The following is a 27,388-nucleotide window of genomic DNA, read 5'->3' as shown; positions in this document are numbered from 1 at the left end:
GTAGTTTTTTTAAGAAGGGAAAAGTCATACTATACTAAGTATTTTTTTAAGAAGGAAAAAGTCATACTATACTAAGTAGTTTTTTTAAGAAGGAAAAAGTCATACTATACTAAGTAGTTTTTTTAAGGAAAAAGTCATACTATACTAAGTCGTTTTTTTAAGAAGGAAAATGTCATACTATACTAAGTAGTTTTTTTAAGAAGGAAAAAGTCATACTATACTAAGTATATTTTTGAAGAAGGAAAAAGTCATACTATACTAAGTAGTTTTTTTAAGAAGGAAAAAGTCATACTATACTAAATATTTTTTTTAAGAAGGAAAAAGTCATACTATACTAAGTATTTTTTTTTAAGAAGGAAAAAGTCATACTATACTAAGTAGTTTTTTTAAGAAGGGAAAAGTCATACTATACTAAGTATTTTTTTAAGAAGGAAAAAGTCATACTATACTAAGTAGTTTTTTTAAGAAGGAAAAAGTCATACTATACTAAGTAGTTTTTTTAATAAGGAAAAAGTCATACTATACTAAGTAGTTTTTTTTAAGAAAGAAAAAGTCATACTATACTAAGTAGTTTTTTTTAAAGAGAAAGGGCCTTACTATACTATGTCGTTTTTATGAAAGAAAAAAAAAGCCTTACTATACTAATAGTTGTAACGGACAAAACAATAAGTATAAGTCTTAAGTGTATAAGTGAATAAGTCATTGGCCTCCCACCTCTTTGGATCTGGGTTCAAATCCTGCTTTGCTCTGCTTTGTAAACGTACCTAACTTTTCCCCCTTGAATGTACCATAAAGTACTAAGTATGATCTGGGAGTGAAAAGGGACAAAACAAGAAATACTACAATCAAATCTTGCAGAGTGTTGGCCCAGTGGGTAAGTCATCAGTCTTCCACCTCTGTGGTCCTGGGTTCAAATCCCAATGCAGACAAAGATTTTCCCAATATTATTCAGGTAAATGAAAGAGGTAAAAGTACAAGTACTACTGTTTCTTCCCACAGGGTGGTGGCCCAGTGGTTAAGTCATCAGTCTCCTGCCTCTGGGGTTGTTGGTTCAAGTCCCAGTGCAGGCAAAGTTTTTCCCAATGTTATTCAGTTAAAAGAATAAGTTCTAATGCCTAAGTGTTTAAGTGTAAAAGTATTCATTGGTGGATGAAACATTTAGTCAAAAAAATGACTAAGTGTTTCACCCCATTTCCTTGGATAAAACGTACAAGTACTACTGTTCCTTCCAACTGGGTGGTGGCCCAGTGGTTAAGTCATCAGTCTCCTGACTCTGGGTTTGTTGGTTCAAGTCCCAGTGCAGGCAAAGATTTTCCCAATGTTATTCAGTTAAAAGAATAACTTCTAATGCCCAAGTGTTTCAATGTATAAGTGTATAAGTGTTCAGTGGTGGATGAAGCATTTTATCCAAAAAATGACTAAGTGTTTCACCCCATTTCCTTGGATAAAGCGTTTCAACACCCTTGTATAAGTGGGGCACGAGTTGGTGTAGTGGGTTGCACACTCGCCTTTGCACCGAGAGAACGTGAGTTCGCTTCCCGGTGTCGGCGGTTCACTGACCAAGCAAGCGGTCGAGGGTCGGCCGAAGGCCGACCCGAGAACGCCTTTCGCACATACAGGTCCATCAAGTGTCTTCCGAACTGCCGAAGGCAGTTCGGAATATAACCTTTTGCTGAAAAGTATGACTAAGTGTTTAATAAAAATTAAAAAGTTTTTCTTTTTTTTTTTCTTCTTGTTCCATTTTCCAGACTACTTGGTTCGGTGATCAGCCAAAGGTCGACAGCGGGAATCGAACCCAGGTCTCCCGGACGGGAGTCCTGTGATCTAACCTCTGCGCCAACCAAGTGATTACACTTTCCTTTGTAATCATTTGAGTGTTATGAGTACAAGTCCACAGAAACAATTAAGGGAAAATGATGTGTCCCAACCGGGATTTGAACCCAGGTCTCCCACACGGGAATCCGGTGAATAAACCTCTGCGCCACCAAGCAGATACAACTTCCCTCTGTCATCATTTGAAGATATTGACTACAAGCAAACAGAAAGAATTAAGTGAAAACGTGTCCCAACCCGGGAATTGAACCCAGGCCACCCAGATGAAAGGCAGGTGAGTTAACCACTACACTAATTCTTACTATACCATGCTTTAGCCTTACTATACTATGTCATTTTTTTGGCAAACAAGAGTTTTACTATACTATATCATTTTTTTGGCAAACAAGAGTTTTACTATACTATGACATTTTTTTTAGGAAAATAAGTATTACTAGACTTTGTCGTTTTTTGAAGAAAAAAAGCCTTACTCACTATATTATTTCATTATATATCCTTTCTAAAATGATCTGTTTTGAATTGAATTATATGCCTATTCGCTTTTGGACTATATAAGTTCTACATGGACACTTTATAATTGTAATTATAATTGTATCAAAAAAAGATACACTTTGAAAATTTTACTTTCAAATGATAGGCTACATTCAACTTGATGATAAAGTAAAATAACTATCTGTTTACTCACATGGCCTCAATAAGTCAAGCTTTTCTTGGAGCCTTGACTGATGAACAACAGGGCGCTCGCTATCCTATAGGAATCATTCATTAAAACAGTTGTCAGACCACTGTGGCGTCCTTTTTCCACCGCCAACACATCAATTGAAGGAAGGCCAATTGATCACAGAGCTTGAGAGAAATTGTCTGAAAAAGGGAAAAGGAATGGAAAAGATTATTTTAATGCAGCACAGGCTGGAAATTGATGAAACAATTTAAAGATTAAGACTCCCAAGCTACCAACCTTGACATTGTGCTATAAGCAACCATGAGTAATTTTCTTTTCATGAGTTATGGAGAGATGTTTGGGATACCCTAGACTGGAGGAACTATGGATATTGAAATAAAAGCTAATAAAATATATTTTCGCAATGATGAGAGGTGTAGTTTAGCTTAGGAGAGGTTGGAATTATTGCATTTTTTTAATTAATAGGCAAGTTAATGAATAGTTAAGTATGTTGTTAGTCAGTGAGAAATTATAAAAATACATGTTTGTCAATGTATGGTTTAAAAATACAACTTTGACAATTTTATAATATATAATAAAGAACTTGCTGGGATCCATTTATGGTAAATTAATTGATTTAAGACAAAGAAACTAAAAATTGACAAAAATTAAAGGCTGTACATTGAAAGTGGAGTTCCAAATTAGGGCTGTTTTTGTAAGAAAACAACATACTATTGTTAGGCTGTTTTTCTTAAAAAAACGACATAGTATAGTAAGGCTGTTTTCATTAAAAAAAAAACATTTTGAAGTAGAACATTATAGGGTAATCAAAATTTTACAGTATAAAGTATTGGATAGCAAATCTGAAGTTCTTTTAATATTTTCCAAGCATAAGCATAATATTGTTAGTCAGTGAAAATGACAAAAATACATATTTGTAAGCCTGTTTTAATTAAAAAAACATTTTGAAGTAGAACATTATAGGCCAATTTAAATTTTACAGTATAAAGTATTGGATAGCAAATCTGAAGTTCTTTTAATATTTTCCAAGCATAAGCATAATATTGTTAGTCAGTGAAAATGACAAAAATACATATTTGTAAGCCTGTTTTCATTAAAAAAAAAACATTTTGAAGTAGAACATTATAGGGCAATTTAAATTTTACAGTATAAAGTATTGGATAGCAAATCTGAAGTTATTTTAATATTTTCCAAGCATAATATTGTTAGTCAGTGAAAATGACAAAAATACATATTTGTAAGCCTGTTTTCATTAAAAAACATTTTGAAGTAGAACATTATAGGGTAATTAAAATTTTACAGTATAAACTATGGGATAGCAAATCTGAAGTTGCTTTAATATTATATTTCTAAGCATAAGCATTATACTAAGTAATGATTTATAATTTTCACTTTCTTTAAATCACGTACTGAACAACCATCTGTTTATCACTAAAAAATATAAATATATGCTTTGATAACCATTTGATAATGGAATAAAAACTGACTATAGAAATATAAAAAAAACTTAACAGAAAAAAACTACAAGAAATTACCCAAAGTTAATGACAATACAAATTATTTAGTGCCTTGCTCCATTGGAGAAACGAATCCAGCCGCGACACTCTAAAAAAGACGATGACCTTTCCCTAACATGATTTCATCTCTCTTACCCTTTCAACTCAATTCAATTTACGATATTGATTACAAGCCGCTCTACCTTTCCACAGTACCCCCACCTCGTTTTAATTGGACATTTTCCGTCTTTTCCTATTGTACTGAAGTATAAAGTGAGACGGTGTTGTACTCTACGGTTAGTCACCGCCTTGTCAAGTGGCGCCGGCTGGTCGTTCTCGCTATCGTTCGACGGCGAATGATTAATTACCGTGTAGTCTATGTGCACTGTGGTCCCCGGGGGGGCTGTCTGAGGAAGGTGCCAAAGGCTAAGACAATAGAGAGTCGTTAACCGGATGCGAGTGGATAGTCTAGTGCAGGGGTGTCAAACATACGGCCCGCGGGCCGAATAGTACACCTTAATTTGAGATGAAGTGGGCCAGACCAGTAAACTACGTAAAAATGACATAGAATTAACAATAAGCCCACTTTTTTCCTTTGTATTATTCACTAATACTAATAATTATTTCACACAAATGTAGATTTAAATGGAGAAAAATCAAAGGTTGTAATGGAAGCTGATTACTGTACCTAATATTATGACCTTGCAACATTTTACAATATTTTTTTCCTATAAATTAATTAAAAGAACTGGATTACAAGTCTTAAATGTTCATTTTTATATAGATCTAAAACAATGTTTATTTAAGCTTTTTTTAAAATATATTTTTTTGATTTTACACAATATTTTTCTAACTAAAAACACAGAAAAAATGATTAAAAAATGACAATATTTGATTTAAAAAGGGGAAAATCAGCAAATTTAATATACATCTATACTATAATTTTAATTAGATCCTAAAACAGAAAGTCGGCACTCATGATTTACTTTCTCGGGCCGCACAAAATGATACAGCGGGCCAGATTTAGCCCCCGGACCGTCACTTTGACACCTGTGCTTTAGCTGATGCCAAAAAAAAAAAAATACATCAAATCAAACATTTTTAAGCAAATGGAGTGTTTCTCTTTCATCATAGTATTAACTGACCTTCCTTTATTTCAATGAGATTTAGACAACCTTCACATCTGCTTTTTTTTTGTCCATTTGTTTTTTGTTTTTAACGTATTGAGGACATTTGCCTGCAATGACAATGGCCACTACCAATTGAGCAGATCATGTCCTTTACCAAAAATAGCCACAGTCAATTACATTAGTCTGTACTATTGTATTAAATCCGATATGAAACGTTCTTATTCACACATCAAGTCTGTTCCTATTAAACTTTACACATCATTCCAAACATATTCTTTGTCAAAATGAGTCACGGTCCGAATAAAATCAATTGTTATATTATTTCTCATTCATATACAATTCATATATTTGAGCCAATTTGATACAGTTAAAAAAGGGTGTCTGATAGAAGGGCAAATTCAAGCTTGTTTATTATTGAAAGAAAATAACAATGTCTATATTGATCTTTGAATTTTAAACATGACTGAATAAGGATGATATTCACAAAGAAATCATAATATGGAAAATATTAAACAATCTTGTGTATGTGTGTGTCGGGATGTAAATCAATTTTCTTGTCAAAATAAGTGTATTCTCTTCTTTAATAAGCATATCTATACACTGTGTTAGTTTTGAATATGACATGGAATAGGAGAAGAGTAGCTGTTTATTATCCAACTGGCGACCAATCAAAAATAAGATGGGAAAAGCACAAGCTCTCCCTGACCTTTAACAAATAAAGCAGTATAGAATATGGATTTCTGATGAAAATTTAAAGTATGTAGTATACATTATTAAGGCTGTTTACTTATATGAAGCAGTATAGAACTTGACCAGAGTAATACATTTTTAACCAATGTATTAATATTCCTTCAAAAAATCCTTTAAAGATGATATAAGAATGAGTTTTTATAAGACTTTTGAATTATGTATGAAAAAATAATTATTTCAGGCAGGACAGAAGATGAAAGATTGATTATAACTTTCACCAAAACTCGGATATTATGAAAAATTAAGTAAATGATGATAATATGAATAAAATTCCACTCATTTGTATCTTAACACATTCACTGCAATATGGATTTCTGCCAAAAAGTGACAAAAATATGAAATTATTTTTGATTTACCCCATTTTCTCAAAGATAAAAGCCTCTTTTGTTCCACTTTGACTTATTTTGATTCAGGACACCACTTATTCCTATTCATAAATGTTATATTTATTCCCTGACAGATGCCTTGTACCCTTGAGCAAGACTCTACTTTCCCACCAACTGCACGAATCACTTTGTTTACAACGTGATCTGAGAAATAAAAAAAAACACAAAAGTTAATTTCCTGCGGGGATTAATTATCATCAAAACTGATCTCTCCTAGTTTAGAAAGTAAAAAAAACCTGACAAAGAACTATTAAAGTACTCACGCAAGGCCAAGAGAGACATGGTGATAGCAATCTAGTATTTTTTCCCTAAGGCTAATTATCAATTACCATGCACGCTGGTGTGAGACTGAGTACACTAATGACTAACGGTATTTGCAGGACAAGTTGTCAACAACCCTGCAGAAAAACCACCCACCCATCTGGGGAAAAGATATTTTCACTTTGTAAACTATCAATGTCTTGTGTATCCCTTATTATATTACAGTGGTGTTTTTTTCAGTGTTTTTTTGTGCATTTTAGTCAGTGCGAATGGCGGAGTTTGTTCGTTTATACGAGAGTAGTATATATAGTACTTGTAGTTGGCATGTGGTAGTGCGTTAATGTATGGTGAGGACATTTGTGGGAGTCATTTTGGGAATATTTTGAAGGGAAAACAAAAGTAAACAACCCTTGATCGGTTGGATTTGAAAGTCAGGGTGGAGGCGGGGCAAATAGAGCCAACAAGGTATCAAAATTTCAAACAAATTTAGAATGAAATTTAGTGTGAAGTTAGATTGTCATTTTTGAGTCTGTCTCCATTGTAATCCAAGTTCATTTAAGTTTGTTTGTGTTATGTTACGAGCGTGTTGCCGTGCAAAAAGTCGTAAATGGCGAATTAGAAGAAATAAAACATGTTTTTCTAATCCAATATCCTGTTTTTGGTGGGTTTTTTTAAGAGAATTAGAACAAATAAAACATCTTTTCCAATCTAATATCCAGTTTTTTGGGTGTTTTTTTCAAAGAATTTGAACAAATTAAACATTTTTTCCAATTGAATATGCTGTTTTTGGTGTTTTTTAAGAGAATTAGAACAAATTAGAAAACAATTACAATCCAATATCCTGTTTTTGGCAGGTTTTTTTTAGAGAATTAGAACAAATAAAACGTTTTTTCCAATCGAATATCCTGTTTTTGGGGTTTTTTTTTCAGTTGGTTGGAACAAATTAATTCATTTCTAGTTCATTTCTAAGGGAAAGGTTCATTTGAGTTCCAAAAAAAAAAAAAAAAAAAAAAAAAATCAACATACGAGCGAAGTCCCAGAACAAATTAAGCTCATATCTCAAGGTACCATTGTACATAATTTTCTCAGATTTTAATTCCTTTTTTTTTAAATTTAAATGTGGTACAATGTCAGTTCTGATTTTATACGTTTTGATTTAATTAAAGTATGTTTTGGAGAAAATCATTAAAATGGCTACATGGCAACGCTTTGGCGGATTCGTTGGTTTTGGCTTCGGAAGTTGACGTGAAGCATTTCAAGGACAATGGGATTTAAGTAGTTTGGTTAATGGAGGTCGCTTCACAGGCTGCTGGTGTCGGGCCGCCCCGACACGCGTTGCTTCTTCCCCCCCTTCGGGTAGCCCATCGGAAATCCCGGCACGATTGGCTGGCTGTTCATCGGAACATTTATTCACGAGCCTGTTCCGAATAATTGTGTGAGCTGGTCGAGCGTGAAACTGGGGGTGCTGGTGAATGTTAAATTTATCAGGTGTGAAGGTAGAGGAGGCTTTCGACAAGGAGCGCAAGTGCCAAGATCAAAACGGGCTCCATTCTGGGATGCCATATTTCAAAATATCTAGGCATTATTGTCACAAGGGTCGCTGGGGTGCTAAATTGGTTGCCAACAAATCACAGGGCACACTCAGGGACCATTTAGGGGATTCAACTAGCCTACCGTGCATGTTTATGGTATGTGGAAGGAACCTAGAGTACCTTAAGAAAACCCCCACAGGCACGGGGAGAACATACAAACTCCACAAACTTAATATATTACATTAACAGGTAGCTATTTAGTTTTTTATTCATTATTTTATTATTAATTTACACTATAACGGGTGTTCTTAGTTCCTAATAAATTAAAAAGCTGCCCCTAAAAATGCAAATTATAGAACTTCAGTGCGACTTAAAGTATTATTTTTTTTATAAAGCAGTATTTGTTAGTGCGTCTTATACTCAGGTAGAACTTATTATATATACATCGTCCCTTTCATTATGCAGTATTTGTTAGTGCAACTTATCAAGTACAATTTAACATATATCATATTCCTTTTCATTATGCAGTATTTGTTAGTGCGTCTTATACTCAGGTAGAACTTATTATATATATACATCTTTCCTTTCATTATGCAGTATTTGTTAGTGCAACTTATATTCAAGTACAATTTAAAATATATCATATTCCTTTTCATTGTGCAGTATTTGTTAGTGCGACTTATACTCAGGTACAACTTATATATACATCTTCCCTTTCATTATAAAGTATTCGCTGGTGCGACTTATACTCAGGTACAACTTAGAATATATCATATTCCTTTTCATTGTGCAGTATTTGTTAGTTCGACTTATACTCAGATACAACTTATAACATATCATCTTCCCTTTCATTATGCAGTATTTGTTAGTGCGACTTATACTCAGGTACAACTTATAATATATACATATTCCCTTTCATAATGCAGTATTTGTTAGTGCGACATATACTCAGGTACAACTTATAATCTATACATCTTCCCTGGCGACTTACAGTCCGAAAAATACATTGTGTACATAAGTATGTAGAAAAATTAAGGTACTAACATTTTTGTGGGTGCTATTTGACATGCGTACTGTAAACTGACGTGCGTAAACGCTGCAACGATTGCATTAAAGAGTAAGACGGTGATTCCCCCCTGGAGCGAAATAACTTAATGTGCCAAGCTCATCTTTAAAAGAGAACGACACCACGCCGTCAAAAAGGATAACAGTGTTGATGACGAGAGTCACTCAAGCCGTGACTCCTCCCCCACGAGACACAATCTGCCTGCTAAAATTGACGATGAATCACTTGAACAACAAAGCAAAAAATGGACCACTTCCCGGTGAGGCTTGCACGCGATTGCAAGTGTCATGTAGCAGGCTCGCAGTGGGATCTACGCAGAATGGAAATCTACTCTTGGTGACAGAACCCTTGGGAGGTGGCCCAAATATTTACGTGATGAAATTGGCCCGCAGTAACCTACATGTTCACGGAAACCACTCTATGTTTTTCCATAATTGTACACTTCTTTTTCCCTCTCAGGCTAAAAAATATTGTCGTAGAGTTGCAACTTTGTTAAAATAAAATAAGCCGGTTGAAATACGAGTAATGAACATTATTTGCATGTGAAGCTAAAACCAAAGGCTTAAAAGATATAATTTTAAAAGCCAACTTATCTGAGTTTTCATTAATAAATAGCGTACTTTTTGTTACAAATATGTTCTTCATTAGCCAATAGAGATGGAATTTTTATTTCCCTGGCCTAACTAGATATTTATGGACCGAGAACTACAGTCGTAGTTCATTTGGAACCTGTTTTTAATCACGTACAGTCCAATCAAGCATTTTCTAATCCGTTTTATAGCAATTTTCAATATTGTCTTTTCAAGAATGTAGCTAAATTGATGGGTTAGGTAGTAATTAGTGAATATTTCATAGTCGAGTACATTTTTAGAATAATTATACAACCATGTTTAACCCTGCAACATGTATAACAAACAAATAATCGCGAATTTAAAAATAAAACATCATAAGACATTCAACGATTCATGTAAAATAGGAGATAATAAATGTGAGAGGGGCATAGGTTGTTTTGCATTTTTATAAAACCCACAAATGACCCAAAAAAAATATAATAATACATGAAATTGTATTTTTTTTTGTCCAAATGATGCTTGTTGAATTTTAAGTATAAAACAAGATTCTATAAGTTGACACTAGGCAACTATTCAGACAATGTAAATGAAAGTTTGGTGCCCTTTTGACATTATATGAAGATAGCATAAAAGTATTCATTTCCATTTTATCCTTTCACCCGCCTTCACCTCTATTGAGAGAGCAGTTAGCATTCCGACGAGAACCTCGGAATTCCACAGCGTGCAATTTATCTCCGAGAACGATCGGCTTCGAGGCATTATCTACATGAAACACTTTTGCTTCTAAAATACAAAGAATAACCGAACGAGGTCAAAATATGCAGACAGATACGCATGTGTTTTGGCAAATACACCAAGTTTTTGGCTTTTCTTTTAAAAGCTAGTTTGTTTATTTATCTTTTTAAAACCAGGTTATATATCAAGTGCTCACAGATAAGTTCATTGCACTCCGTAAATGGCTTTAATGTGAAATATAGTTGGTGCAGTTGAGATGAAGTAGCTTGTTAAAGTGCTAATTTTGTCGGTTCGTTAAGCACATTATTTAAAGATAAATGTGTATTGTGGGGATACGGGAAATGTCATTAGAAAGATATAGTACTGCGTTCTCTTTGTGCATTTTTGTATTGAGGAATAGTGATTTAAACTTAAAATATTTTGAGCACTATGGCTTGAAAACTCAATAAATAAATGATAATAGTAATGTAAAATATATATAAATATATATTTGTGTTTTTCTAAAGTAGTAGGTGTCCTTATAGTCTGCCAGGGAATATGAATCATTATGAAATATGTGGGATTTTATTGTTTTTTTTGTGGAAAAAAACGGTTTTGGAACACTATGAATTAAAAAATGAAGATAAATAAATGATAATGTAAAAAAACGTGTTTTTCTAAAGTAGTAGGTGTCATTACAGTGCGCCAGCTAATATGAATCATTCATACAATATGTAGGATCTTATTGTTTTTAGCCAAAAAATGGCTTTTGAGCACAATGGATTGAAAACCAAATAAATAAATGATAATAATGTAAAAAATTAAAAACAAGTATTTTTCCAAAGTAGTATGTGTCATTATAATGAGCCAGCGATATTTTTCGAGTAAAAAAACAACACGTTTTTATTGAAAACCAAATAAATAAATGATAATAATGTAAAAAAAAAAAGAAAAATAAGTGTTTTTAGTAGTAGTAAGTGACTGTAATGCAGTCTGCCAGCGAATATGAATCATTCATGTAATATGTAGGATCGTATTGTTTCTAGTCTAAAAACCGGTTTTGCAACCCAAACCAGTTTTTGGAGGCCGGCTTCCTCCCTAACATGACAAGAGTTGTCGACACCTCAACGCCATGCATTTGTTTATACACCAACGCTTCGGGATTATGAGGCGGAACACTGTCGATGGTCGCGATTAGAGAGCACCCGAAGAAATTCCGTGTGACGTGGAGGACAGTGGACGTGGCTCATGGATTATTCGGATGCGTCTAGCGGTCAGATCAAGAGCTTTAAGAAAAATGACTTTGAAAATGACTGGACTAAAGTAGCAGAGGGTAAATTTAGTAATGTTTATCGAGTTAAGATCAAGATTTGGCGTGAAACGTGTGCTCTTAAAGTCTATGACACTACTGTGCCTATCAAACATCTTTACAGGTGAATACAGAACACTATTATTGTTATTTTCTGTTGTGTTTTACAACGAATTGCATTATTTTCTTACAGGGAACCAATGGAGGAAGTATCGGAAATCGCTAAAGTGAAATTCAAGTACTTGGTGTCGGTTTACGGAATGTGCAACGACGTTCCAGGAATTGTCATGGAGTTCATGAACAACGGTTCATTATGTAATCTTCTCAACAACACTAACCTGTTGTGGCCCAAGAAGTTCCAGATGATTCATGAGGTCTGCAAAGGCTTGAATTTTCTGCATTGCCTGAAACCGCCGCTCTTCCATCTCAACTTGAAACCATCCAATGTTCTCTTAGATGACCATCTCCATGTCAAGGTTGGCTGTAATAGGATAAGAATGTGGATATTTGGTTATTTTTGATGATTTTTGGGGTTTAAAGTCAGGCATTTTGGCAAATTTTAGGATTCTTTTAATAACTTTAAAACTGTTTCTTTCGTTTCAAACTTGAAGCTTTAATTTTTTAGAGGAGAACTGGTTTATCTGGCAACAAGAATCATAAACGATGAGTTAAAAAGTACTGATAGGATATGATACATATAAAAAAGTGCATCCGTTAACAGTACATATGAAACATAAACAGAAAAAAGGACTAAAGTATTAACATACTCATCATTAAAGTAAAAAAGTATAAAGTAAAAAGGAATGTATTAAGAAATATTAAAATGTCATTTAAAAAAAGATAGAGGTGCTGTAAAACACTAAAAACAAATAAGAGTGGACAGAGCTACTGCCACTGGCATCAGCATGACGGCGCCATCTTGGATAAAAAAACAAAAAAAAACATTTGGACAATGTCAGCGGGCCGGATTAAAAAGCCTAACGGGCCGGATGTGGCCCGCACGCCATACTTTGCCCATGGCGATAGACTCTAGCACCCCCCGGGACCCTATTGAGGATAAAGTGGTTCAGAAAATGAGATGAGATTGAACAGTTGGGCAGCTAAATAAAGTGCCTGGTATTTTTCACATTTGACATGCCATCAATGTCTTTATTTTGTAGAGAAAAAAAAACAATGATACTGCAGAAAAGTGACAGACATTTTCCCAAATGTTTAGATTTCAGACTTTGGAGTAATCCACTGGGAAGAGGGCATGGACAAGAGGTCGTTTTTGGAGCATCTGACAGCGAGAGGGAACCTGAAATACGTCCCTCCTGAGATTTTTAATCAATTGTGTGATCCGCCTGGATTTCCCTTTGACGTTTACAGGTGATTTGCAAATGGGAAAAATCTTGTACTTTTCTGTGCAAATATGTGAAGTTAGTAAAAACTCAATTTTTGTCTTCCTTCTACAGTTTTGGAATTTTAATTTGGGAGATTCTGACACAGAGGAAACCTTACGCAGGTAAAAAAAAACAAATCAATTGAGTCAATGGCACAGAAAAGCAAAGAGAACAAAGTACACACTGTACGTTAATGGATGTAAAAGTTTACAAAATTGAATTAAATGGCTCATCTTTAGGCCGTATTTCTCGTTGACATTTAAAAAAATTGGATTCCCTGCCAAAAGGGTAAAATCAAAAAGCCGTTTTGAAATCGAGCACTCTTCAATTTAATTTTCTAAGGGCTTTTGCATGGTTTTAGTTAGCATTTTTTTCTGTTTGCAGGTTTTAGCACAACCACGGTGCTCTTAAACGTGTCCCATGGCTGCAGACCCAGCCTGGAAATCATACCCGAACAACGTCCACGAGAGTGTGATGAGATGATCAGCATCATGAAGTGGTGCTGGCAGCAGGAGGAAAACAAGAGGCCTCCTTTCTCAGGTATGTATACTACTCACCCCAAATCAAATGGGAGTGCTACATATTGAGCTTTGCATGGCAACGCAAATTACTCGCATCTCAGAGTACTCGCATCTCAGAGTACTCGCATCTCAAACTACTGGCATCTCAAATTACTAGCATCTCAAATTACTGGCATCTCAAATTACTGGCATCTCAAATTACTGGCATCCCAAATTACTGGCATCCCAAATTACTGGCATCCCAAATTACTGGCATCCCAAATTACTGGCATCCCAAATTACTGGCATCCCAAATTACTGGCATCCCAAATTACTGGCATCCCAAATTACTGGCATCCCAAATTACTGGCATCCCAAATTACTGGCATCCCAAATTACTGGCATCCCAAATTACTGGCATCCCAAATTACTCGCATCTCAAATTACTCGCATCTCAAATTACTCGCATCCCAAATTACTCGCATCCCAAATTACTCGCATCCCAAATTACTCGCATCCCAAATTACTCGCATCTCAAATTACTCGCATCCCAAATTACTCGCATCCCAAATTACTCACATCCCCAATTACTCGCATCCCAAATTACTCACATCCCCAATTACTCACATCCCCAATTACTCGTATCCCAAATCACTCGCATCTCAAATTACTCGCATCTCAAATTACTCGCAGGTACCACTGTATACCCATCTCTAAATTTTTGACCAAACATATAATACATATATTCCTAGATACACAAATACATACACGCATACTATTTCCAGTCAGTTACTGAAAAGCTGACAAGTGCTAATAACATGAGCTTGGCTCCTGAGAATTCTTTGCGCTCCAGCAATCTCTAAAGCCACGTGAAGTCATGGTTATTCATAAACAGCTGCTAATAACACAGATAGCGTCTTTGAAAGCATGTAACTGCAAGTCATGCGTGAAGGTATGTTTTATGCTGTGATAATAACGTCCCCACAGAGTCTTGCAAACAAATGCAAATGCATAATTTGCTTGAATCCGGCAACTTTATGCCAACACCTGACTGTCTGTTGTTTTTGCAGAAATTATGAGGAAAACCGAAGCCCAAAGTGAACTTTTAAGGATCCCAGGACCAATGTATTGTCCCGAGAACTGCGCAAACGAATGCACTGTGGAAGCGCAACAACCCATTTTTTCAACTTATGAAGTTAATACACTTTGATAAGTATAAACACATATCAAGTCTCACACTGTTTCATGACCCAATTAGAATAGCAAACCACCGCTGGGCCAGTGCACAAATTGATAACCATACAATTACATTTGAATACTAATGTAAAGATGATTATGTCATACTTTGCTCGGATATTCAATTATTCAGTGTGGAATGAGGTCAGATTATTCCGTATTCAAAAAAGACATAATTTATTCCCATTGTGTACTAGACGAAGAAATATCCACCAAACTGAGATCCAATCACCTCAAAAAACCTCCCTAACATTTTCATTAGTTATTTAATCAGGATAGTAAGACTTTTTGGGTAAAAAAACGACATAGTACAGTAAGGCTTTTTTGGGGTAAAAACGACATAGTATAGTAAGGCGTTTTTGGTAAAAATGACATAGTATAGTAAGGCTTTTTTGGTAAGAAAACGACAGTATAGTAAGACTTTTGTGGTAATAAACGACAGTATAGTAAAGTTTTTTTTGGTAAAAAACGACATAGTATAGTAAGGCTTTTTTGGTAAGAAAACGACATAGTATAATAAAGCTTTTTTGGTAAAAAACGATATAGTAAAGTAAGGCTTTTTTTTTGCCAAAAAACGACATAGTATAGTAAGGCTTTTTTGCCAAAAAACGACATAGTATAGTAAGGCTTTTTGCCAAAAAACGACATAGTATAGTAAGGCTTTTTTGGTAAACCACGACAAAGTATAGTAAGGGTTTTTTTCCTTAAAATAACGAGATTGTAAGGTTTTTAACCAATAATATTCATATTTGCCTCATTTGTTATTTAATCAATGAGCAAAAATATATTTTTTTCTTCACAGTTTAAAGCATTAATCCCTGTAGACTGGACTAATATTTCTCCCAAAAAAGAGATATAATACACGCTTAAGGTTGTTTGTTAGTATTCCAACTGTGGTCTCAATTGACATTTAAAATAGAACATGAAACTATCGCAACTTTAGTAGTGTAGTGTTCTTATCTTACCAGGTTTTAATCCAGATGTAGAAGTGAAGTACAGGGAGAATGATATTCTTTTGTATCTTCTTTTCTTTTCATATCTTCTTCTTAGATTTCTCCGCCAGAGTTGTCGGACCCCCCTGCAGGTAAGCACAGAAAAAGAGCATCAAAGCAGGCACTTCAGAAAGTGTTTTTCACAACATTAATATACGTAAATGCGCTGTAAAATCAAGTTTAAGTGCATGAAAGAGAAAAAATATCATCTTATCACAGCAGTGCATCACAGTTGACGTCAGACATGCTATTCCCATATTTAATGCATTATTTCATTATTTCAATTTGTGCAGGCCATAGAACATCTTTTGTACAGAATTTTTTGAGGTACAATTTTTGTAAAACCGATCTCAAACCATCAATTTTTTTTTATAAATGGATTAAAAGAACTGTATTAAAATCACTGAATATTCATTTTTTTATAGATCTAAAACAATATTTATTTGAGCTTTTTTTTAAAATGTATTTTTGGATTTTACAAAATGATTTTTGAATTAAAAACAGAAAAAAAGGTTAAAAAATGACGATTATTGATTTAAAAGGGTGAAAATCAGGAAATTGAATATACTTCTATACTCTTCATTTTAATTTGATCCTAACACAGAAAGTTGACATGATTTACTTTCCCGGGCCACACAAAATGATGCAGGGGGCCAGATTTGGCCCCCGTGCCGCCACTTTGACACATGCTATAAGCATTCCCTTCTCATACTTCCACCTTTGACTAAATATAGCGCGTCAGCAAGCAATGTACCCAGAAAGTCAAGCTATCAGCATCAACAGAATCTTAAATTTTGTGCATTCTGATTGGTCAGAATGTCCACTTTTTGGGAAAATGTGTGCGCCTTGTGTAAGTAAATATGCCTTGTTGTATTTATATAGTTTACCATAACTTAACAAGGGGAGCAATTGGCCCAAGTATGACATAATAACATCTAATACTACTATAAACCAGAACTACAAGACTGGAATAGCATTTAAGTAACTGTGATGTCTTTTGCTCTCATTTGACAGGCGAGCAATGCAGCAAAGAGACCGTTCTTTCACTGCTCCTGAGAAAAAACTTCTGTAATTTCCGAACGTCGGTGAAACGGGAGCACGTCAGTACGCACTTTCATGGGAAAAAAAGTCTCTTGCACTACACGGTGGCCAGCGGGGATGCGAAAAGTGTGGAGCACGTCTTGAGTTTGGGTGCTGATGTCAACTACGTCATGGACAAAGGATACACGCCGTTGATTGTGGCGGTCCTCAATAGGTTTGTAAGATGACATATTGATGCTATTTTTTCAGTTTTTAAGTCAAAAATAATTTTGGAAAATCTAAAAATATATAAAAAAAGGTAAAATAAACTGTTTAGATCTATAAAAACATGAATAATCAGGGTTTTTAATCCAATTATTTGAAAAAATCTTAATATCACATCTAAAATACGTGTGAGATCAACACCCTTGCTTAAAAGGCTTTCTACGTTTTTAAGCATTGTTGCAAGTGGCTGTTGATTGGTGGAGAACCAAGAAGGCCTTTAAATCATTCTCCATTTTCTGAAACAGTTTTTAAACTCTAGAATGAAATGGAGAATCATTTTTTGCCTAAGTGAATTTGTCAATTCAAGGTTTTGGCTTGGGTTTTTGATTGACAATTGACTGACAGTTGGTCTCTTCCCGGCAGGCTTCACAATATCATCTCATTGCTTCTGAAGCACGGCGCCGATCCAATGTTGGGAGACGAAGACCGTTGGACGGCCGTCCATTTCGCGGCGCAGAACGGCGACGACAAGGCCGTACGCCTACTCTTGGACAACGGTGCATCTGCAGGCGCCTGCGAAAAATCAGGCTGGACGCCGCTTCACTTGGCTTGCCAGAACGGCCACGAACCAGTAGTCCGCTTGCTTTTGACGCGGCTGTCCGTCAACGCCATGAAAGAACGAGAAGAAGTTCAGGGAAGGACGCCTCTTCACTTAGCCGCCTCTTACGGCCACGTCAACATCGCCATGTTGCTCCTAACTCGTGGCGCCAACCCCAACGCCTCCGACAGTTCGCTTTTAACTCCTCTCCATTTGTCCGCGGAGGCGGGGCATAACAGAATCGTACGAAACTTGGTTAACAACGGCGCCGTGGTGGATAGCACCGACCAAAGGGGGCGGAGTCCACTTCACTTGGCGGCTCTAAACGGCCATAAGGGAATATGCAGGCAGCTATTAACCAATGGCGCCAATCCGGATTGCCGGACTCAAAAAGGCTGGACTGCCATGCACCTGGCAACCATGAAGCGACATGGACCTACTGTGGAAGAACTGAAAAGTCTAGGGGCTAGCGTGAATGCTCTTGGGGAGAAAAGATGGACGGCGCTTCACCTGGCTTGCCATCAGAGTGAAGCAGACATGGTGGCTAAGCTATTGGCCGCCCAAGCTGACCCTAACGTGACCGAGGATGGCCAGGGTTGGACGCCATTACATCTGGCATGTGCCAGTATAAGCTTCCCCAGTGTACTGCACTTGATTTCCCATCAGGCCAAGGTAAATGCGACCAGTGCAGATAAAGCCACGCCTCTTCACCTGGCTGCTTTGCATGGAAATGTGTCCATTGTTAAGGCGCTGTTGCTTAATGGCGCAGATGTTAGTCTACGAGATTCTTCAGGGTTGAAACCAGTCGAGGTGGCACAGAAATATGGGAGAGATGAAATTGTGCAGTTGTTGGAGGAATGAAAGCCAGTTTTTTTTAAATTAAAAGTGATAAAATGACTAAAAAAATATTTTCATGTATTTCAAGTTAAAAATGTTGTATTTTTTTAACTTACATTCAAAGTGTGAAAATGACTAAAAAACTGACATATTTTCATGTATTTCAACTTAAAAATGTTCTCAAAAATGTTTTTACATTAAAAGTAATAAAAAGACTAAAAAACAGACATATCATGTATCTCAACTTAAAAATGTTCTCAAAAATGTTTTTTACATTAAAAGTGATAAAATGACTAAAAACGGACATAGTTTCATGTATTTCAACTTAAAAAATGCATTATTTTTACAATAAAAGTGATAAAATGGCTAAAAATCTGACATAATGTCATAATGAATAATAACTGACAACATGAAATGTTCCCAAAAGCTTCCTTCTCAAGTACTTTAACACACAATAACAATTCTCTGGCAAAATCCGTACCCAAAAACCTTTTTATCACTACAACATTAATTCCCATTTTCTCCATCTCCATTCATAAAACATCATTTCTCTCTCATACTTCTTATTACAACGCCTTGACTGTCCTTTCCAACTTGCTATGACCCCTTGCTCTCCATTTATAACCACCCTCTTTTTTTCCCCCCTGAGCTTTTAGATAGCGATCAAAAGAACACCCCCTGATTTCCATGAGCAACACGCTTGATTTATAAAGTAGTCAAAGCGAACAATCAGTCGACCTTGTGTCCACCATCATCATTTCTTTCCAAACCAGACTTTACAGAAAACGTGTACCGTTATGAAGTCTTATTGCGATGATTTATGAACAGAAAAAAAACGATAACGCCTTCCGCATCTTACGAGTTACATAAAAACCAGGATGGGAAACAGGCCACGCGTATACGCACCCGGGCGGATGCGTTCAAGCACATTTTTTTGCGCCTCCGCCTGTCAAATAGGCTTTTCTGTGGGTAATGTTGACATTCCGGGCAGTCGGCCATTAGACTCCCTTTTTTAGAAAGTAGGTTTAATCAGCTGGATCAATTGCGCTGTTGCAACCTTTGGACACGTCGGGCGACACATTGGATCTCCTCGATTAGCCTCTAATTCTGTTAAGGCGGCTTAACTAATTTTATTTTGGGCCAGGAAGAAAGTTTTTGCCAGATTTCTGCAGGCCAATATAAGGAACATGTTTGTTTAGCAGTGTAATGTTAACGCTATAATATTGAATAATTAATTCAATTCAATTCAATATTCTTATGGGATTTCAACCCTGGTTAATTTGTGATTTAATGAAATTATTAAGAAAATTTTTTTTTCATTTTCTGGACTACTTATCGTCACAAGGGTCGCGGGGGTGCTGGAGTATATCACAGATAACTAGGCGGGGATAACCTGAATTGATACTCAGCCAATCCAAGGGCACAAGGAGACAAAGGACAGCTATTCATTGAATTTAGTGTTAAATTAATCTAGAATTTATGCTTTTTGGATCTGAGAAGAAAACCGACATACCCGGAGAAAACCCACATGAGAGAATCCAAAATCTATACAATTAGGACCAATGTGGGATCAAACCCACTACCCTAGGACAGTGAGGCCAATGCGCTAACCGCTCGACAAAATTGGTATTTAATTTTAATTTGAATTTTTTTGGGGGAAAAATATAATTAATCCAAAAAAACAGCCAATCGCAGGCCACAAGGAGACAAAATGACAACCAAATCATCACTAGGAGCAGTTAAGAGGGTTCAATTAATCTAGCATTTATATTTTTGGGATGTCTGAGCAAACCGACATACCCAGAGAAAACCCACATGAGAATATACAAAATTCCCACACATTTAAGACCAACCTGGGATCAAACCCACGGCCCCAGGACTGCGAGTCCAAATGATCAACCAATTGAATTTAATTTTAAATTTCATTTAAACTTTTTGGGAAAAATTGCGTTACTCCCAATAAATACCTAAAAAAATGTTACATCACTGAAAAAATGTTGCTGCTTTTATTCTCAATATAGTACATTACTTCCACTGTTACCAGGCAGGTTACTACGGGAAATTTCCTCACACATTGAAGCAAAACGGGCAAATTTCGGGTTCCATTTTTTGCAAAATTTTCAAGACTTCAGTCGACATGTTCTCAAAGAACGAAGCTTTATGTGTACGTACTTACCGGTGGATCAGTGGGCTTCATCTTGTGCTTTGGCGGATGAAACCGTGGTACCCCACATTTCCATCCTCTCTCCATGTTTTTTTTTTGTCATTTCTTGGTGACCTCATTTCCTTGACAGTGGAAAAAAAACCCAAGCAGGTTTCCTGTTGTCCTTATGACAGCTTCTCATAGGTTACCATGAAATGAAGTGCTTTAGCGGTTTAATTCATTCGTTGGACTGAAAGACAACAACAAAAAAACACATTCACAATGGCGTCTTGGTAGGGAGTGAGTATTTTTTTATTTATTTTATTTGTCTTTCTGAGGATGAATTTATTTTTAGTGCGATTGAAGTGTGGCCTCAGAAGAACCTTGTGGTCTCTAGTTTATTCTTATTATCCTTTCAAGAGGATTTTTCTTTGCTTTTGTCATGTTCCTATGCAATGATTAATGGCGGGGAAATGGCTGCTATCTCTTAGGGACAGAAAATAACACGCTTTATAATATTTCAATGCAATACACTCGCTATAGAATGGCAATACACACTTATGTGTTTCTTTAAAGGAACCCTTGTGAGTGAGAGTGTGTTTATTTGATATATAACATAGACTAAAGGGTGGTTCGCGGGCCGCTTGAACGTCAACTTGATTTCAATTGGGCCATTTTAGATATAATATTTAGATATTTTTTCTTATAAATGGATTAAAAGAACTGGATTAAAAGTCCTGAATATTCAGTTTTTTATAGATCTAAAACAATGTTTATTTTAGTTTTTATGAAATATATTTTTAGATTTTACAAAAGGATTTTTGAACTAAAAACACTTTTTTATTCACTATTCATTTTTTTTTAGATCTCAAACACTGTTTATTTGAGCTGTTTTTCTTAGTAAAGGAAAATCTCTTTTAATCATTATGTTCTGTATTAGAGTGGAAAAGAGAAAATATTTTTATATATTTTTTGATTTTACAAAATGATTTTTGAACTAAAACAGAGAAAAAATGTATTAAAAAATGACAATTATTGATTTAAAAGGGGGAAAATCAGGAAATTTAATATACATCTATACTCTTCATTTTAATTTGATCCTAAAACATAAAGTGAGGACATGATTTACTTCCCAGGGCCGCACAACTTATACGGCGGGCCAGATTTGGCCCCCGGGCCGCCTCTTTGACACCATGTGACAGACTATCAGAACATAGTGCGAAAAATATCAATCAGCTGACATTAATTGAAGTGAGAGTCAACAACAATAGAGATACTACATAAATATAGAGATATATGCAAATTGTGTTCTCTCCACTTCTAACTGATGCAATTCTAATCTTCCAAAGGAAATAACGTCTAAATAATTAAGCTCAAATCAAAGTTTTCATCCTGGAGGACTTCCAATTAACCATGTATTCAATTAAGCGGCATTCATTGCAGAGCGCTCCAAACTTTCAGAAGCGTTATTTAGCGCCCACGCCGCAATTAAAATGTCTCGAAAAATGCAAAATCGAAATACTCATTTTTGTTTTAATTTAAAATTATGTCGATTGTTACGTTCTGTTCATGAAGTGGCCTTAAACGTACAATCTGATTTTTGGTTGCATGATTATCGTACATGTTAAATTGTCACTTAAGCACCCCAAAAATTCAAGCTTTATTCTGAAAACCACTTCAAAAATAAAGAAATAACGATAAAAATCATGAAAATAAAGTTGCAATGTTGTTTCAAACAAAAAACTGACGCATTTAAAAATATGTTAAAAGTCAAGATGTCACCAAAGTAGAGTCACTTATAAAATAAATATGCTAAAACCTGCAAAATGGTTTTGTAGCTGTTTTTTTAAGGATTTTGGGGGTTAGAGCATCTTGAATAAATTGAATAAATAAATAAATTCCCATGTATAATCCCAAAAACTTTTGATGGATGATAAACTGATGAGAAAAAGTGTGGTTTTTTTTAAATCTATTTTTCTTTAAAAATGCAAAGTGGGGAAAAATGGCTGCAGGCAAACGACACATTTTTATGCCAAGCAATATTTCTATTCCTCGAGCAAGAACATTTTGTCTCCAGGTATTTAAATGCAAAGTTTGACGAGTATTACAAATATACACTGATACTCTATCATTAAATGTCATCCTATGGTATGTATTAATCATAACTTCACAATTTTTCAATAGTTGCGGCTATGTTTGGTATACATAAATCGCGATATTCGAGGGATTACTGTAATAAAGAAAATACATTGTGTGAGAAATGAATGACAAAAAAAGCTAATATGCTAACTGTACTAATAACTAACTACCTTTGTTCTAAATGTATTTTACATGATTGTAAACTTACTATTAAGAATTCTAAGGGAGAAAATGACTTGGGAAATCCTGTAAAAATTTGTTTCTAAGCTTTTAGGAGTCCTCCGCCACAATAAAAGCAGCTGTCAAAACATGTGCTCAGGTCTATGAATGAGTACATCACATCTACTTACTTTTAATTGATTTGCAGGTTTTTTGACAGAGAAACGCACTTATCTTACTTAACTAGGCTGATTAAAATGAGTAAAATACTTGAATAGCTGCTTGTAGTTTATTCAGAAGCCCAAAAGAACTACAATTTTTTCTCCTGACATCCTTTCAGTAAAGCCATTTCTTCGACTTTGCCTAAAAAGTACGTTTTCAAAGGCTCTTTAGAAGCTTTAACTTCATTTTTTTCACGTCTCTAATGTAGACTTCAGGTTGAAAATATACATAAATTCAGTCCAATCTCCAAATAGTACAAATCACTCCTCTTTTTTTACACAGCAAGAGCCAATTTCTCACTTCTCCCCCTCATTTTCAGACACTTTAAATGCCCTTTTATTACATCTACTTCCCAATTCAAGTAGCATTCACCGAGCTGTACTTGGAGCTAAAAATCCAGACTATTTGCTATTTAATGTAAGAAGTGTGTACCTGTCAAACTTGGCCAATTTTTATCTATTCACATAGGGCGCATTTAAAAGTATAATATCTTCTGCAAAGTGGACGTCCAATCAGTATGCAGTAAATTCAAGATTTGGTAAATGTCGCTGTATGATGTTGACAGCTTGACTGCTGGTAAATTGCTTGCTGACATGCTATATTTATATTGTGAAAAGGCGGATGGGTGAAAGGGGAATGTTTTAATGACAAGTAGGACAATATTAGTGGTTGAAGATGACGTTTTTGGTGGCTAACAGGGACCGAGACGATCCGGATTGGAGAGGAAATGGGTAACATGAGATCAGTTTTACAAAATTACGTAGAAAAAATTCTGTCCGAAAATTTTGATTAAAAAAATGCATGAAAAATGGGGAAAGTTGCCAGGTATGGAAATGTGTTTCGCAAAAGCTAATGATACCAATTTGCAGTTTTTTCTTGTAGAATTTATGAAAAAAAAGGTGATGATTCAGATTGGAGCGGAAATGGGTAACACGAGATCAGTTTTACAAAAAAAAATACTTAAAAGAATCCTGTCCAAAAGTTGTTGATAAAAAAAAAAAAGCATAAAAAAAGTGAAAAAAACGTATATACGTTGCCAGGTATGGAAGTGTGTTTCGCAAAAGCTAGTGGTACCAATTTGCCGAAGTTTCTTCTCGTAGAATTTACGATAAAAGGCGACGATTCGGATTAGAGCCAAAATGGGTAACATAATCAGTTTTACAAAAAAACATACTTAAAAAAATCCTGTCCAAAAGTTGTTATACGGCCTACACATTTAGAAATTATCTAAAAACGGGAAAACCATATACGTTGCCAGGTATGGAAATGTCTTTCACATAAGCTAATGGTACCAATTTCCAGCAGTTTCTTCTCGTACAACTTCCGTAAAAAAAAGGCCTCAACGCGACCCCCAAATGCCGTCAATCTCGGGATTAAGATTTCGGAAGGTTGTTGTCTTTCCCAGGGATTAAACGCGCTCTGTCTATTTGTGATCCTTACTGGTCTTTTGCTCCTAAGCAGCTGGCAGATAAATCCGTTCATGCCGAGGAGTGACTTTTCTCTGCTTTGGCCAACACTCACAAATTTGTTTTTTCTTTCAAAAGAAGGCAGGCGGACCAAAATGTTCGTTTGCTGATTGGCTAACATTGGCTTCAGATCGCAGATGGATTTATTTACCGTTAAAGGTCTCAAAGGAAAAGACACGTACGTCATTTCCAGAAATTAAAGCATTCATAACATGTCCTGGCGATTGCTTTAAGAAGCATTGCATATGTTATAAAAAAAATATGTGTTGTCTAGCTGGAATTAACCTATTTGAGAAGGAGATCCTGTCACATAAAAGTGAGAAAGTGGACATTAAATAGCAGCACGTCAAAATACGGAAACGTTAGAGAGCGACAAGACAAGGGCAATAGACTAGAAGTCGTCGTAAAGTAGAATTGGACGTGCATTTAATTTATGTCTACATTTTTTTTATGGATATATTATTTAAAAGTGTTGGCGCTTAGGTCGTTATTAAATGGCCAACTTATAATGCATTTCAGAGGCAATTATTCTTTTCTTTGAATGGAGAAAATATTGAAAAGCACATCATTATGAGTCATTTCTATGACGATTGTGATTCAATGATGACAAAGAGTCGGTTTTAAACGCAAGGGCAAATTCTGATGCTCGCATTTGATTGGCTAGAAATAAATGCATCACTGAAAAGATACACTGTACCAATGATGGGCATTTTGTGGCTTTGATATACAGTTTCAATACAAAATTCAGGTTTTTGGGGGTAATTCAAGGGTGTCAGACGGTTGGTTCTTGGGTCAACATGATTTTACGTGGGTTGGACCATTTTAGATATAATATTTTAATTTTTTTTATATAAATGAATTAAAAGAACTGGATTAAAAGCCCTGAATATTCAGTTTTTTATAGATCTAAAACTGTTTATTTTAGCTTTTTTTATATATATATTTAGATTTTACAAAATTATTTTTGAACTAAAAACAGAAAAAATGATTAAAAAATGACAGTTATTGATGTAAAAAGGGGAAAAAAATCAGGAAATTTAATATACATCTATACTTCTAAGAATCTTAAGATTTTAAAAACCCCAAAAGAAAAAAAATTATAAAAATTGCAATTATTGAACTTAAAAAGGGGAAAATATGGAAATATAATATACATCTATAATCTTCATTTTAATTTGATCCTAAAACAGAAAGTCAGCACTCATGATTGACTTTCCCGGACCACACAAAATAATGCGCCGAGCCAGATTTGGCCCCTGAGCCTCCACTTTGACACACAGTCAAATTGATTAAAAAATATTGTGCAAGGATGCACATATTCAAAATGATATTTATCCCTTTAAAATATTTGAACTTATCAGCATGACAAGCTGTCATAAAATGCACTTTTTAAACAATTCAGAAAATAATGAAGGATTCTTACATTCAAGAGAGCGTCTTCTCTTCCAGTCACCGTCCAATGAGAGGTCACCAAAAAGACGATGGACATTTATGAGATGTCGTCACGTTGTCTTGGAGTGGGTGAAAAAATAAGGGGGAAGGAAAAGGTCATTCAAGGTGAGGGGGGGGGGGGGGGCGGGGTCTCATGGCCGGACGAAAAACATCACCTGGAGAAAATTTGAGAGGACAGCATGGAGGTCAGGAGGGAAGTGAGCACTGTCGTGGACGGGCATGCTGATATGATGTTTTGACAAGGGAGTCTGCAATCCAATCACATCTGGGGCCGAGTTAAGAGGACAAAGACGCTTCTTCGACGCCATCGAGCTGGCCGGGCGGCGCCGTGAATAACATGCTGGATTTTCTGCTGGCTTGATGAGATGATAGATGGCAGGTGTGCTGGATGATCAGCAATCAGACGGGTGCCTGAGGGTGATACACACATATAAAATACACACTTATATACACATGGGATTCAAATCAAAGTATGATTTTGATTGGAAATGGAGCTGAGATTGAAAGGCGCTAAATTAAGATCAATTGTATTGATGTGGCTATGTTTAGAAACAACTGATTGTTTAAAAAGATAATGTGGGTTTTGGCTGGGAAATTAATATGAGCTAGAATATTAAATGACCACATGATTTAAAAAATATATAAATATATATATTATCATCTTTTTAAAGGGTTTCCAAATATGAATTTGGGATTTTGGGATTTAAAAAAAAAAAAATAATATATATATATATATATATATATATATATATATATATATATATATATATATATATATATATATATATATATATATATATATATATATATATATATATATATATATATATATATATATATATATATATATATATATATATATATATATATATATTATTTTTTTTTTTTTAATATATATATATATATATATATATATATATATATATATATATATATATATATATATATATATATATATATATATATATATATATATATATATATATATATATATATATATATATATATATATATATATATATATATATATATATATATATATATATATATATATATATATATATATATATATATATATATATATATATATATATATATATATATATATATATATATATATATATATATATATATATATATATATATATATATATATATATATATATATATATATATATATATATATATATATATATCATCATATTTTTAAAGGGTTTACAAATATAGTTTGTGATTTTGGAGAAAGTTTGGAATTTATAAAATAAAAGTCAAACTACAGCTCTATC

The 27,388-nt window shown here is 34.7% G+C and overlaps 1 protein-coding gene and 2 long non-coding RNA genes across 3 annotated transcripts in view; 2 read left to right on the top strand and 1 right to left on the bottom strand.

Moving 5' to 3' along the window:
• Positions 1-26,191, bottom strand: part of LOC144200632 (uncharacterized) — a 28,231-nt gene extending 2,040 nt beyond the window's left edge. The window contains exons 1-5 of the long non-coding RNA XR_013327157.1: positions 26,074-26,191; positions 20,698-20,914; positions 15,815-15,927; positions 12,070-12,212; positions 2,519-2,694 (exon numbers count right to left, since the gene is read on the bottom strand). This is a non-coding gene — a long non-coding RNA (uncharacterized LOC144200632). The remainder of the gene's footprint in view (positions 1-2,518; positions 2,695-12,069; positions 12,213-15,814; positions 15,928-20,697; positions 20,915-26,073) is intronic.
• On the top strand, positions 431-7,133 carry LOC144200631 (uncharacterized). The gene is made up of 3 exons (XR_013327156.1): positions 431-1,844; positions 1,945-2,107; positions 6,352-7,133. It is a non-coding gene; the product is annotated as an uncharacterized LOC144200631 (long non-coding RNA).
• ankk1 (ankyrin repeat and kinase domain containing 1) lies at positions 11,554-18,557 on the top strand. Its single transcript, XM_077722875.1, has 9 exons — positions 11,554-11,855; positions 11,925-12,207; positions 12,948-13,099; positions 13,186-13,235; positions 13,498-13,653; positions 14,684-14,808; positions 15,900-15,933; positions 16,856-17,096; positions 17,510-18,557. The coding sequence occupies exons 1-9, from the start codon at positions 11,671-11,673 to the stop codon at positions 18,543-18,545; spliced, it is 2,262 nt and encodes a 753-aa protein (XP_077579001.1). The 5' UTR covers positions 11,554-11,670; the 3' UTR covers positions 18,546-18,557.
• Positions 26,192-27,388: the final 1,197 nt, after the last annotated feature.

This window comes from Stigmatopora nigra, chromosome 8, assembly GCF_051989575.1.
Source record: "Stigmatopora nigra isolate UIUO_SnigA chromosome 8, RoL_Snig_1.1, whole genome shotgun sequence".
In the NCBI taxonomy this organism is placed as follows: domain Eukaryota; kingdom Metazoa; phylum Chordata; class Actinopteri; order Syngnathiformes; family Syngnathidae; genus Stigmatopora; species Stigmatopora nigra.
This window is presented reverse-complemented; position numbering and strand designations above follow the sequence as displayed.